The 15720-nt window shown below is 39.4% G+C and overlaps 2 protein-coding genes across 3 annotated transcripts in view; one reads left to right on the forward strand and one right to left on the reverse strand.

Moving 5' to 3' along the window:
• LOC141444635 (uncharacterized) overlaps positions 1-15720 on the forward strand; it is a 101485-nt gene that overhangs the window by 66684 nt on the left and 19081 nt on the right. For both annotated transcript variants that reach the window (XM_074110203.1, XM_074110204.1), the window contains exons 2-3: positions 6611-7267; positions 10409-15285. In XM_074110203.1, coding sequence (XP_073966304.1) covers positions 6611-7267; positions 10409-15285 — 5534 coding nt within the window. The remainder of the gene's footprint in view (positions 1-6610; positions 7268-10408; positions 15286-15720) is intronic.
• On the reverse strand, positions 3159-3897 carry LOC141444651 (uncharacterized). Its single transcript, XM_074110229.1, has one exon. The coding sequence runs from the start codon at positions 3852-3854 to the stop codon at positions 3273-3275; it is 582 nt and encodes a 193-aa protein (XP_073966330.1). The 5' UTR covers positions 3855-3897; the 3' UTR covers positions 3159-3272.

Genomic DNA, 15720 nt, shown 5'->3' on the forward strand with positions numbered 1-15720 from the left:
GGCTGGGATGGTGGATGGTGGGAATCTATCGCTAAGTGACACGATTTTACTGGAATAATGTGAACCGGGCAAAACAGTAAATACTTAAAACATAATTCAAGGTAGTTTTTAAAACCCCCGACACAAAAAGAAGGGTGTTATAAGTTTGACCGCTGTGTGTCTGTATGTCTGTGTGTCTGTCTGTCTGTGGCACCGTAGCTCTAAAACGGGTGGACCGATTTGGATGCAGTTTTTTTATTTAAAATTAGGTTTTCTAGCGATGGTTCTTAAACATGTTTAATCAAAATCGGTTTAGTCGTTTTTGAGATATTGAACTTTGAAGTGACAAAGTCGGGGGTAAAACTTTTTTTTGCTTAGGTTAGGTTTTATGTGACGATTAAAGTTTATTATTTTTCATCACACTTGCTCGTAAACAGTGTCGTAACATGCAGGCTACCTTAGTTGCAACCATCCAAATAAAACCCTCGACCTTAATGTGCTTGTCATATAAAATTTTACTTGCAAATGTGATGAAAAACATTGTATGTCGCACGGGCGGTACTAGAATTACGAACATTGACTCATGAAAGCCCTCAGTCTTCGACTTCGGGCTTCTAATAGACTCTCGCTCGTAATTCCTTATTTACCGCCCTTAAGACACAATGTACTATTTTTATGGTTAGTTTGTTTGACAAAAATAAACTGGGTACATGGGCAGTTACAGTGACAAATTAAAACGTTTCTTTTGGTTTGTTAGTCTAAGTTTGTTGCTCTGAAGATGACGCGTCAGTGTAGTGTGGTGGTGGTGATAGATGGGTTTGTGTGATTTGTGTGTGTTCTAACAGTGTGGAGGTGGAGGAACTGCATGAACACACATTTCTTGCATAAACGTAGCTATCATAAGGGCGGGCTTAAGCAAAGTAATTGTTTCACTTCTTGGCAATAGAGTTGTGCGTAGATCATTTTGAGCACCGTAACCGCTCGGCGCTCATACACTTCTGCTGCTCACTGTACAGTACAATCCTTTATTACTACTACTTCAGCGACAAGCGAATAGCAGGCGTGGCTCACTCCGCGACTTTATTTTCCGCTACAAGTAGATGTTTGGGGCCCCCTAGAGTGTGCTATTCCACTACACATGCCGCGTGCGTGAATACGAGTTATGCGATGCGAGGCACGATTATTGTTATGTTTGCCATACATTTTAACTATTAGTTTGTTTCACTACTGATCAAACAACGGGCCCGGAGTCAGCTTAGTCAGCGGACGTTCCACTTTTGCGGACACACACAGAAAATCGTGTATGTATTTTCATTTTTTTTGTTTCTGTTGTATTTGTATGTCTGTGAATGTGAATAAATGTCTTCTTTCTTTATTTATTTTCTTTACTTTTAAAACCTTTCAATCGCTCAGTTACCCAACGAAGCCCTAGTTAAAATACTTGAACCTTATCGCAACTAATTGACCATACGCTATCTGACACGGTCTCCAAAAAATGTTGCAACGTGGAAGGAAACAAAGGCTTGCCCGATATCTGCGCAACTGTGTTACTTTTGGACAAACGCTGATTCATTGGCTATCATCGGTCCCGCCCTTACATAGTATAATACATCGGAAATAATTATAGTTTAAAAATGAAATTAGTTTTTAGGTAAAACTTCCCGGTTTTCTATGAGTTTTTAAGCTAGTTACCAACTCCCTGCCCACTGAAGACGAGTGGAGATTTTATGCTATTCTATTGGTGGATTGGCTCCGCTGCCTGCGGCTCGGGTGGATATAACCGCCTCGGGTGAAATTCTTCGTTTTATTAATCAAAATCTACTAAATTCACAGATAACATGTGATATTTGCATTGTTACTGCCGATTACTGTGCTGTTACTAGCCGGTGAAATTACAGGCACTTGAGGTATCCCATATCCCATCTTAGGCCTCTAGGTTGGCAACGCATCTGCAATCCCCCTGGTGTTGCAAGTGTCTATGGGCGTTGGTGATCTCTTACCATCAATCAGGGGACCCACTTGCTATTTTGCCATCCAGTCGAATAAAAAAGAAATTCTTGCCTCTAAGTATTAAAATGTAAGCAATTGAACCGCTGTCGATAAATCTCTTTATTAATTAATTTGAATTAGTAAAAGTGTATTTAATCTTTAATATCTTTGTTCATGTGCCTTAATACAATAAGATGATGTTGTCCTTGTAAATTTAGTTTTTTTTTGTCTTGCCTGAGCAGCATGTTATGTTTCTTGTTAATAGTGGAAACTGTTGTAGCTACCGTAATATTTTTATGTGGTTTATACTTTGTATTATTTCAAGCTGTTTGTTTTTCCTAAAATAAATTAATAAATAAATGAACTTTCTTGTGGTTTGCATTTTCACTAAAACATGTACCTACCTAGCAACGGCATAGTTAAGGAAAAGTTAAATATTGACAGATTTGTGACGTTTTATTCCATATTAACTGTAGGGGAAAATTGTCACAAAACTGACAACTTTTCACTTTACGCCGTATACAAGATTTGACGAAAAAACCGGTAATGACGCCACCCGTGCGATCAAAACGCTCGCATACTCGCCCGACTGTACAAGCAAACCAGTAGTACCAACCTATAATGATAATGTGAAACCTGCTGGCACCCATTCGGTACTTTATCATGGCGACATGATTGACTGTACCACTTTCTCGCTAACTATCACTAATTTATGGGACAGTCGGCCCGGAAAATACTAGTAGTTCGTTACTATAACAATAAGTATCGGTGTCAATTGTTCGTCGCATAATCGTTTCTTTTATGTATTATTTCGGGTCCCGTTAAATATCAATAAAATTGTAAGTCATAATTTAATATTCTAATATTAAATAATGTAAAGAATAGTCGCCATAATTGCCTCACGTAATTAATATATCTTTTCATGCGTGGTGAAGTGGACCGACCTAACTTTTGCATAATATTACACAAGGTCAAGAAATCCACATTCAGTAAAATTCGACAATTTTAATTTGACTGCCGATCTACACGCGAACGAAGTCGCGGCGCGGGTAGTAGGTACTCGTATTCGTCACCGTCAGCCGAAAAACGTTAATTTCTGGACATAAGCTTCCTCTAAAGCTGCGCGTTCACTGCATCGGCATCGAAGCGTACGCACCGTACGGAGTGGACGGATTGGTTGCTTTGTATAATAATAATAATAATAATAATTTTATTTTCAGACCAGGTCCATACAAATTACAAAATTAAAATACAATAAAATAAAGAAAACAGTAAAACTAAAACTAAACTAAATTAAAATAAAATTAGAGGTGCGCATGCAAGCGCCCCCACCGGCTTAACATAGGGCTGTCCCATCGCTCGGCCAATGCCACCAGGATGGTGTTGGGGCTGGCGCAGAGGCGGGCGCGCAGCGACGCGCACCTCTTCCTCATCACGGCTGCGAAGCCGTCCACGTGCGCCTCGGCGAACATGCCAGATGCGCTGCACCTTCGCCCCAGCCCCATCAACACCCGGAACGCATTGTTGTACTGCACGCGTAAATCGTTGTACGCCTTCTGCGTATAGTCAACACACAGGCTGCACGTGTAGAATGATTGACAGTATGCCCTAAAGAGCGTTATCTTGACTTCCTTAGTGCATCGAGCAAACCTGCGGGCTAACATATTGCATCGGACGGCCATCGACCTGCGCTCTCTCTCTATATCCATATTGTCACTCAAACTGTCAGTGACCCAATGACCCAAGTATTTGAATTTAGCTACCCTGGTTAGAGCAACACCAGAGAGAGCAATTGGTGGTACATTAAAAGGAGTTTTGTTTCCTGCCTTGAACACCATTAACTCACTCTTCCCCGACATTGTACCTGAGCCCATGGGACCCTGCATATGCCTCACAAATTTGCAATAATCTTCTGAGTGCACCGACCGAGGGGCTCAGCAGCACCATGTCGTCAGCGTAACTAATATTGTTAACGCACACTCCACCTATATGACATCCGACATTGGTACCGCTGAGCTCCTCCATCAGCCCATTCATATAAAGATTAAAAAGCCTCGGCGACGTTAAACCTCCCTGTCTAACCCCACATTCCAGCCTATAGTCCTTTGAAAACGTCCCTGCCCATCTGACACTATTTCTTTGGTGGTTATACCAGTACTTTAGCAAAGACTTAGGTTTTTTTTAGATGTATACTTAATGCCGATCCAGTGCACGCAGTACCATAGAAAAAATTGGCCAGGCATATCATGATGTGCCTGAAACAAGGCAGATCGATTAGAGCAACGCTTTCGTCGACATTCCTAGCTTTATACCGGGCACATCGTGATATGCCGAAAAAAAGAAAACTTTAGGTACGACAGCCGAAGCGAGGAGTGTTTAGTATGAATTGTGACCACAACGCACAAGCCAAGCGAGCGAAGCGAGTGTGCCGCGGCAGCGGCGGGCGGAGTGCCAGAACCGATATGGCGGCGTTTCATGATATGCCTAGGAATTTCATGATCTGCTAAACGTCACTGGGCTAATCGTTAAACGGTGAGTTTTGAAGGATATGGCGGATGTCCCTTAGCCAATTCATGAAATGGCGCCATTTCACGATATGCCTATGAATTTCGTCACCTGGCGGATTTTACTATCGGCCGAGGACATATACAAAGTAACAAATCCGTCCGCTCCGTACGACTCGATTCCGCTGCAGTGGACGCGCAGCTTAAAGAACGCGACTTTGACCGGTCCAGCGCTGCCCGCAACAGTCCACCTGGTGTAGTGGCCGCTTAAAGGGGGCCAAGCACCAAGGGGTGACACCGACAACTCACTCGTCGTAACCAAAGCAGGCGCGACAACGCGACGCGAACAACTTGTACAAACTAGTTAAATTATAATCCAAGTTTTGTGCTTCGACTGTCCCTAAGCTAGTTTCCGCGCCCTTACTCGCTGCGCGTGCGACGCGGTTTTGATTAACGTAATTTCTACACAGCTACCAATTAGGACTGCCGTGCCGTTACTGTTTGTTGGTGATGCCGCTGTCCTTACAAACGTTCACATTCATCGTCTCTTTCTACTCTCTTATACCGTGTGACAGAAAAAGTGGTGAAAATGATTGTGGTTCCAAGTGTTTTAAAGCCGATTTTAGACTTGCAAGAAAAATCACGCCAACGTGTTTGTAGTGGTCAATCGAGCGCCGCAATGTAATGCGACTTAGGGTACATCAAGTGGCCAGCGGTCTTCTTCTGCATCTTTCTGCACCTTCTTCGTCTGTCATACGGCTTTATCTTTTGAACTTGTGCCTTACTATTTTTTTCTACCCTCCACACCATTGTGGTGTGACAATCTCCGGCCAGAAGTCAGAGGAACATCTGCTGGTGCTTAGCCGGCACATGTAGTCTAAAGGAGCGTTTTTTTAGCCCTGATAGACTCGACCGGATGGTTTTTTTTTATTGTGATTGGGAGGTAAACAAGCAAGCGGGTCATCTGATGGGAATCTGGATGGGATCACCACTGCCCATGAGTACCAACTACTCAAGGAGAGTCATTGGTCCGTTGCCGGCCTTTTAAGAAAGTATAAGCCCTTTTCTTGAAAGCCCCGATGTCATAGTTGTCTGGAAACTCTGCTGACGGACAATTTCACAAACAACTCGGATGGTTTTAACCGATCTTTTTTAAGTTGGCAGTGTGTGCGGTGAAACTCACACTAAGTATACTGGTATGTCGCCATATTTGAAATATTATCGCGTTTAAAATGGTCACGGGCCTTCCTCAAGAGTAGGTGTGGTTGTGGGTTAAGTTTGAGTCATTATACTCACTAACCGATGTTTAAATGTTGCTTGCGCAATAGATTAGACAAGTCGGTTAAGTACATAATTGAACGCACGTACCTCTGGTATAGTCGAAGACACATAACGTCGACGATACTGTAACTGTAGTGGCGAAGCGTCCATAGAGTCCTATTCCCACCAACTTGCCCAATATTTACAAACTAGCTTTTGCCCGCGGGAACTGTGCATTTTTCCGTGATAAAAAGTAGCCTATATCACTCTCTGGCCCATAAACTGTCCCTATGCCAAAAATCACGTCGATCCGTCGCTCCGTTTTGACATGAAAGACGGACAAACATATAAACACATAGAAGCTAAACGCCTGTGAAATCAATGTTATGTTTCACTTGAAGCAGATCGATAAATTAAATATATATCTCGTAATGCTCTAATCTTGGATATTATTTGTAGTTGTTATGTTTATATACGCACTACATGTACGTATATGTAGGGATAAGTTCGCCTTTGTACATGAATATCAACGGTAATAAATTATGTTTCTTTCTTTGCATAATGAATACTGTCTCCATACCAATATCAACTAAATCACTTCACTGAAAAGGTAACAGACAGGCAGAGTTAATTTCGCATCTAATTCTGGTATGGATATCGCTGGTTTGTAGATTTGGTTTATTATATTTGTTTGTTATTTTTTACAAAGTCGACGTGGTCTCAGAAATACTTTCTATTTTCATAATTTATTTAATTAAGTAAACATGTGAAGTAAACAGGCATTGAATCGTTAAACGCTGTTGTGTTTTACAGCGAAATACATTTCTGTGATATTTTTAACATTGTTTTGTCTAACAACAACTATTTCTTTGTTACAGAACAAAGCGGGACCCAAAACTTCACCCTGGCGCACCCCGACAATTTAACCCCGAACATCCCATCAGGCGACGCAAACTTCACCCCCATCCACCCCACTCCACCCCCAGCTATCGCACAAACACAGTATGTCAGCCAGCAAAATGCTAAAAATAGCAAAACTTTCGAAAACACCACAGCAACAGCGTGCAATGCTCAACCTAAGTCCGAAGATGACTTCGATGTTAATGAATACTTTGCGAGGCTACAAGGCACTAGATACGTAAGCGCACCCATCAACAGCCATCTCAAAGAAGATACCAATGCTACTTTAGAAGCTAAGGAGGAAAATCTAGAAGAGATAAACCTCAATGAACCAAGTTCAACTATGCCCGAAGAACAGCAAAGTATCACAGCAGACATAGCGCAAAATTTTTCACAGTTGCCTACAGTTCTGCCGCAAGTAGCCAGTGCTGTTTTTAGCTCCTTCTCTAACATGCTGAGTATGAAGAGCAGAGAGCATACTCCGGAAGAAGTGAGAACGTACAATGTACAGCATACTTCTGAAACGATGAAGACGTACCAGCATGTCCAGGAGAGTACTGGTGTTGGTGTACCTTTGATGGGTGTGAGCGAGATTAAAGAAGTTGCACCGCCTCCGAGAGAGCCTCCCGTTTGTGGTAAGTTAGATAAGTATTAAAAGCTTTTTGTATTTTATGTGTTTTGAGTATTAAAAGTATTATGTTGAAGTAGTAGTACACTACATGCATCGATCTAAAAAAACTGAAACAGGTAAACCATGGACAGTTTTATTGATTTTTCTTTAAGTTTATCAAAAAAATCATTGAATGAAAGAGAGAGTTAAGAACACGTGATTTTATTAAATCAACGACCGGTTTCGAAGTTGTCACTGACACTGACTACGCTAGCGGTTTCGGGTTCGATTCCCGTGACAGGCAAGTATTTGTATGATGCATACGAATGTTTGTATTTGGATTTTGGATGTTTGTATGTATTTAAGTATATATTTATCTATATAATAATATGTATGTCTATCCGTTGTCTAGCACTCATAGTACAAGCTTTGCTTAGTTTGGCGCTAGGTCAATTGGTGTGATTTGTCCCAAGATATTACAAGCTTTTATTTAGTTTCACCTGTCCCGTTGTCTGTCTGTCGTCTGTCTTTAATCAAATCTTGCAAGTTAAATTCGACCAACTTCCAGTAATTGGATTGATTTGAAATTTGGCATACTTATGTAAATTGCGTGACAATACAATAATCTGGTAGTGACATCCTGTTAGTTTAGCCAGGATCATCTCCGCCGGACGGAACTCTTCAACGGTTAATAGCAGTGACTTGAAATTTGGTATGCAAATATAGTTTGGGTGACAATGCAAGTAAAGTTGTCAAAAAGTACAGTCAGCAAAAAGCTTGTATTAAAATGAAATTTTTACCAGAAGCTTTTTACTATTTATTTTATAAACATACTTTGGAATGAGGGTAATAGAAGGATAGTTCAGGTCTTAAAGATATTAAAGATATAGGTCCATATCGTCGAATGTAATTTTGTTTTTAAGTTGCACTTTAATTTCGTCTTCCGCAATTTACTTCGTTAGTACCTTATGGCCTCTCATTGCCGGCATGACGCATGTAACGACCCAAAACACTGATTGTGATGATTCCCAAATCATCGTGCACCATAATTGTGATGATTATATTTCGTAACTCGGGTCAGTGCGGTGCGGGGTCATATTGTAGCCTTCTCTTTTTTTTATGGTGTTCGGCACGCAAATGTTTAGTTTGATTTATTGAACTAGTGTTTATTTGCGGCTTCGCTGCTGGCGTGAATAACGGGGAGTGACAGTTGAATTTAAATTCCGAGATATTACTGAATTCGCACGGGAATTTCCAAAGATTGTATCATTTGTCTTTATTTTCGGTGCACGAAGACCCGTGCGAAATTTCATGATTCTCGATTTAGCGGTTAAGATTTAGAGATTTCACTCTCTCAACAGGACGGAACTCTTCAACGGTTAATGGCATCGACTTTAAATTTGGTATGCAAATGTAGATTGGGTGACAATACAAGTACAGTCAACACAAAGTACAGTCAGCAAAAAAAGCTTGTATTGAAATCGAAATTTTTAACAAAAACTTATCATGTGTATTTTATGATGCCACATACTTAGGTATTTCTGTACCATTATAATGACATAATACCTTAAACGGATACACACTGCCTAGCACCCATTTAATGTTTTACGTTGCATTCTGATATATTTTTTAAAAACACCCGCTTAAAGTCCCATATCGCCTATACCGATTATGGTTATTAAGTATACATTGTTATATTGGAAAATGACAGTAGTAAAATATTGTTTGTTATTATGTTATAGTTGTAAATAGCTCCGAGACTTGTATTCAGTAGGTGTCCATTGTCCGTTGCTTCACGTCACAACACGAGCAAATAATTCTGTAGGTACTATAGTAATTCCTACTAAAGCCGTGGTGGCCTAGTGATTTGACCTATGGCCTCTCAAGCAGAGGATCGTGGGTTCAAATCCCGACTCGCATCTCTGAGTTTTTCGAAATTCAGTCCTAATCTATGTACTGTTAGGCTGCGTTCCAACCAGAGATGTGGGAGGAATGTGTTTTTCATGGACCAATAGAAACGCTTCATTTACCTATCCTCGCACAGCACATCTCTGGTGGAAACAGCTTAGCGTAGCGAGGCGAGGTAAATTAAGCGTTCCTATTGGTTCATGAAAAACACATTTTTCGCAACACATCCTCGCACATCTCTGGTAGATACGGGGCCTTATAGCATAGTTAGCATAAAGAATGATTCAAAAATGACAATTCTATTTACCTCAAACTTAGTAAGTGCGTCGGTCACGTCATCCTGTGCCTTGATTTAGGTGTCATGGAGATGTGAACTAACCGGTCTGTAACATTGACAACTATACCCTGTGTTGACGACGTTAATGATTATTTACTGCCGCTAAGAAACTGAGCTTACTGTGCACATAATTATTAAATGTACAGTCAACTAGAAATATATTCTTAAATGGGGTATTTCAGGGAAGAATAAAAAAACAGGTTAATGGTGCCAAACGTTGCCCGACGGCAAAAAAAAAGGTTTTATTTCTATGAAATAATCCTTATATACGTGTTTAACAGTGCCCTCTTTGGGCTGGTTATAGAACTATTTGGTAAATTCAGCATTTCGTAGATCTTAAATGAATGTAGTACCATCAGGTTTGACTAGATGGCCCTTTTTTATGTAAATCGTTAAATTAATACAAACAGATATCGATACGAAATACGAGAAATATATTCAGACGACCTTAATGTCAAGTTAATAAAGTCGTGTATATTTTCGTTATTTTTATCCGTATCGATCTCTTTGTAGCTGATTGTACATGCTTATTTACGTATTAAAGGGAAAGTATTTGTATGGTTATGCCATCTGTCACAATTCAGATTTATTTGTGTCCTACTGCTGGGCAGACACTGAATACAATGTGGTGTTTCGAATTCGATCAATGTAAGGCAAAATTTGATAAATTGGCTTTTTCTATTATTTTGGGTATTAGCTATACTGAGTTTCAAAGTTTTGTCATTAGAATTTTGTTCAAAAGAAATATTGATTTTCGAAAAGAAGAGCAATCAGATAAATTTAGAGTGGATTAGTCGACCCCCAAATTTCGATTCCCTACTTTCTTTGTCTAAACTTGTGTGTTGTCTGACAGCCAATTAGTAATGGTAGTCGTTTATACACGTAGAAGGTGATCTAATTAGTAAAATATAATTGTTTCAGGTCCAGGAAATTTCCGGATGACGTCAAAGAAGAAAGTTTACGCTCAAATACCCGGTCTTAGTTCAGGAGAAACAGTCCAAATGCCCACTTACGCGCCTCCGGCATTTAACCAACAATATTTCACACCCAGCACCCAAACTAGCGTTAATTATCCAAATGTGGATGCCAATGCACCAATAGCAGATGCACCGGAAGTCAATATAGATACAAATGTATTTAATAATGTACCGAACATTCCAGATGAAATTAAGCCTAGTGTTTTTGAAGCTCCGAAAGCAGTAGAAGCTAAACCTTTAGCTACAGCGCAATTTAATGTTGAAAAGTCAAATCCTGATGTACCAATAATACCACCGCCGCCAATGTTCTCAAATTTAGCTAAAAGAGATAGTTTGCTGGGAACTGAGAAAGCTGTATTACCACCCTCAGTTGCTAGGAGGATATCATTAAACAAACACGCTATTAATACTGAAGCGCCAACGTTTACAAATTACAGTAATATGTTCGTGCCAGCGCCAATTTCGCCTGAAGATAGCCAAACATTAGCGGCAACTTATCCACCGAATGTATCACAAACTTCACAGTTGACATTGGCTCAAACAGACAAATCTATGCCACCAAGTTCTGCAATTTTCACATCTCAAGAGCCTCCATCGCAACCATTTCTACCCGCATCGTCGATGCCAAAAGCACCAAGCGTACCTTCTACTAGGACTTTACCTCCACCACCAATGTATGCATCAATAGCACCATCCAGTGCTCCATCATTTGCGAGTATTTCTTCATTTGCAGCAGGAAGTTTACCTCGACTCACTCTCATGAGTGATACCGCTTCTGCAGGAATTCATACATTGCCACCAGCAAATTTACCTCCGCCACCGATTAATACACTACAACCAGCCATGAGTGCTCCCTATTCAGCAAGTATACCTTCAATCACACCACGAAGTTTACTCAACCAAGCTGCTTTCACATCGCTTAATGCCTCGTCAAAGACATCTGCAGTATCCCAGCCACCGACATTTGCAGAAAGCCAACCTATGCCACCGTCGATTTTCACCCCTGATAATTCAGGGTTAGCTAAAAAATCATCGGTGCCTGAGTCTACGAACATTTCATCATTAGCTTCGGAAAGCAAGCCAGCACCTCCAATGATACCATCTCCAGCACAGGTGTTTAACCCGTATTCGCCAGGAATAACATCTGAATCAATATCACAAACATCAAGTTCTGGAATGACATCACAGGTTTCTAGTAATTTCTCAATGCTAGATCCCAAACATTCATCTACACCTGCAACTGAACTAAAGTTACCGGAACCGCCAAAAGCAACGGGGAATACAAACTTCAGGATGACAAAAAAACGGCCACAATACTACTCTGGCCCCATAGAAGGCATCGGTGCAATAAGTAATAATGTTGTACCAACAATAGCTCCCGTAGCTGCGAACACTTTTCAAAGTGCTTTATTTACACCAGAAACAGGGTACCAAGGTTCTATGCTTGCACCTGAACCAGTAGTAATAAATGATCCTAATAATATTGAAACTTCATATCATGGTGCTGTAATAACTCCAGATTCGGTAACTGAAAAGGCAAACGCACATGCAGCTGGCACTGGTTATAATAGTGCACTGGAGCAAAATTACGCTGCCCCCACTGCTCAGTGCGCATTTGATATCAGTACTCAAGGTGAAGCTGCTACTTTTGATAGTAACAAATCGTCAAAAGCATATAATCCTAATTATAACACCGCTTTTGATATGAGTCGTCAAGTAACAGATAATTATGAGCCGCCTAAAGAATCAGCTTTTGGTATAATAGGCTCCTTGAAATCTAAACTGAATTCATTAGATATTAATAAAATACAAAATAGTGTGACTACATTTTTTGATCCAGCTTATAATGATAAGCCTGAAGCAGCTAAGGAATATGAAGCAAATAAATATGCACAACATCAAAGTGGTATTGAAATATTTGTACCTACAGTTGAGACTCATGCACAACCATACAGTTATGATGCCTATAATGTTAACTTTACCTACGGGCAAAGTAGTATACCGAACCCAACTAATTATTATCAACAACAAGTACATAACGTATATTCACCAGAAAGTTATTATACTCAACCTGTTTATGGTACACAAAACTATGCTCAAGAACCCGCACAACAAAGCTATCAAAGTCCTAACGTGACATATGAAACTACAGCTGCTACTGGTTTTACTAATGTTGATAATAATGTGAACATGACCGGATATACTTCACCTTGCTGGCACACTGATGTAGTTAACGATAAAGAACCTAATAGTACTCTTGCTGCCAATGAACCTGAAAAATTTGAAGCTGTCAATCCTAATACAGACATTTCTAACAGATCTCAGCCTCAAAAGCAGAAAAACATAGAACAAATTCTGGAAAATTTAAAAAATAAAGATGAAGCTGAGTCCTCTGCTAAACAAGAAGATTTAACGGGTGATTTAAATGTGAATATAAATGAAAACCAACATTCATATGAAAAGTATGACACGAAATCACCTGCCTTGGATGAACGTGATGATTACAGTTTGAAAGAGTCCTTTGAAGGCGTACCTGAACATAAGAAAGTAGTTGAATATTATGATTCATACGGAAAAGACGATAATAATAAAGAATATGGCTATGAAAAAAAAGTAGAGATAACAAGCTTATTTTCAATGCCTTTGCATGACCTATCGTCAAATATTGCTAGCAAATCGCAAGAAATATATGATGAAGTCAGTGAGGAAGGACAACAAGTATCTTTTAATACTGATGACGATAAAAACATAAATGATCGATCCAATAATGCTAATGTAATGACTATGTTTGATTCTGGTGACGAAGACTCGTTTAAAGATGACAACGCCCAAACGAGTGATCTAAACATCTGTGAGACATGTAGAGAATTTAGTAAACCCGAAGAAAAGGAAGCTGACTTGACGAGCCAATTAATTGAGAATATTACTTCTCCTATTCAGCTATTAAATCCCGTTGAAGCCCCACTGTCTGAAAGTGTTTCCGATATACCAGTTGATATTGATACGTTAAATCAATGTGCAGAAATATCATTAATCGCTGATGAAACAGTTGAAACATTGCAAGTACAGTCGGCAACAGAACTCTTAGATGAAGAGAATCCTGACATTGAAAGGAACTATGGCTGGCGTAACGAAGTCTTTCCCCCTGGGCAAGACCTTTTGGATCCCGATTATACTTTTAAACCAACTCCAAATACTATTGGTTTCTTTGGCGATAACAGTCTTTTTTTCGACAATATACCTAATAATGCCAGTGATGAAATAAAAGCTGAGTTGATAGTTTCTCAAGATGAAATTCCTGTAGTACTACAGGGGAAAATGAGCACACCTACTGCTCCTCCACTTGAAGACTCCGATGATGCTAAATCAGATGAAACAGGCATATTAGACGTTCAGTCGATAGAGAAAGATGCAAATAAAGATTTTCCAGTATTCGAAGAGTTTGTTATAGAACCATCTGAGACTGACGACGATAAAATAGAAACAAGAGATAAAAGTGACGACGTGAAAGACACCTTCACTAACAGGGTAGATAGATTTGTAAAGCTAAAAAGCAGTGATGATTTGACGCAACAAAAAGATATAAACTTTAGTAATACTGCTGCGATAATGCCTTCATATTTTGATACTGGAAACTACGCTGTTGAAACGCATTATAGAAACTCTTTAACGTCTCCAACATTTACCACGAAAAGCTCCGAGTCAAATGTACCATTCCGTATACCACCTGGTTTTGAGAATCAATATGGACTAAAGTCACCAGACAATAGTAAAATCATTGAGCCTAAAATACCTGAAACTTTCACACAAACATCAACGACCACTACTTCAACATTTAGTGCTATGCGAGCTAATTTAACTACATCAACAGTTCCAGCTAGCATGCCTAGTGTTACTCAAGAAGTAACTGAACCAAAACTACCTGACTTTGCTAGTGTTTTTGGTGGCAATATAGTCACGGGTGGTGGTGATAAACTTATCGATGCTATCGATGCTCAAAGCACTGAGCCTGCGCTTGATACAGTAAAGCCTAAAGAGAATATCGCTAAAGATAAAGTCGAAGAGAAGGTAATGGAATCCCTGCCTGATCCTATTAACTTCTTCGGATCAGCAACTCAAGAGGCAAACGCGCCTGAGACCGTCAACAGACTGGCTAGCTATTTTGCTTCTCCTCCAAAAACAGACAACACTAAGTCTTTTTTTGAGTTAAGCCAAGGACAAGACCATTACAGGCAAAAGGATATCAAAGATGGAGGTGATAAAAAAGACCATAAACCTTTTTTTGAGCTCAGCCAAAGTCAAGATCATTATAAAAAAGAAGATGCAAACATTCCACTTGAGAAACATTTAGCTAACCTTAATTTAATGAACGATTTGACGTCCTTTCAGAATATAGAACCGAGCAAAGACCATGTAGTTAGAACCGTTAATTATTTCACTGTCGAATATGATGATGACACTTTAAACTATAACAAAGGAGAACCTAGCGCAAAATACTTTAAAAAACCAGATTTAAACAAAAATATAGTAAATGCTAAAATAGAGAAACCGTTACTTGAAGATGTCGATAAACTGAAAGAGATTGTAAATAATTGTAAATATTGTTGCGAATTAAACATTGGTCCCATTTTGACGATTAGTGATACGTTTGATAGTTTAGGTAAACCAAAATATAGACAGGCTATGGACAGTGGTAGTGACAAGCCTAAGGACGAAGTGAATATAATGCCAGGGAAAGAAGGAGAGATATCAGTTAATGTGAAGATGGAAGACGTCTCGCCTGACGGAGATAATAACGAAGGGGTGGCCATTATGAATGAGGTACTTTAAATTATTAATTGAAATCTGTGTCACCGTTTCAGTTTTTAAACGTATTACGGTAGAGTTCAAAATGTTAAACATTTAACATCGGTATGTAGTATGAAACATTAGGTTGTGGACAAACAATTAACCATACAATGTATTGTGTAATGTGCTGACGTTATCGATCACATTCATCATCTCTTTCTACCCTTGTCTTAAACGTGTGACAGAAAGAAGTGGTGAAAACGATTGTGATTAAAAGTGTGAAACTTATTCCAGGCAATCGTTTTTTACTTAACTTTTTTTGAACTCCACCTATTTATTATATTCTAAGTTCATAATGATGTTTTAATCAAATTTAATTGAAACAAATGTCGCAACTTATTAAGAAAAACGTACTAACTTTGTTGCCCGTTTGATAATTTTTATCCGCATTACTTAATTCGATGTTTA

The sequence above is a fragment of the Choristoneura fumiferana genome, chromosome 30 (genome assembly GCF_025370935.1).
Source record: "Choristoneura fumiferana chromosome 30, NRCan_CFum_1, whole genome shotgun sequence".
NCBI classification, from domain to species: Eukaryota; Metazoa; Arthropoda; class Insecta; order Lepidoptera; family Tortricidae; genus Choristoneura; species Choristoneura fumiferana.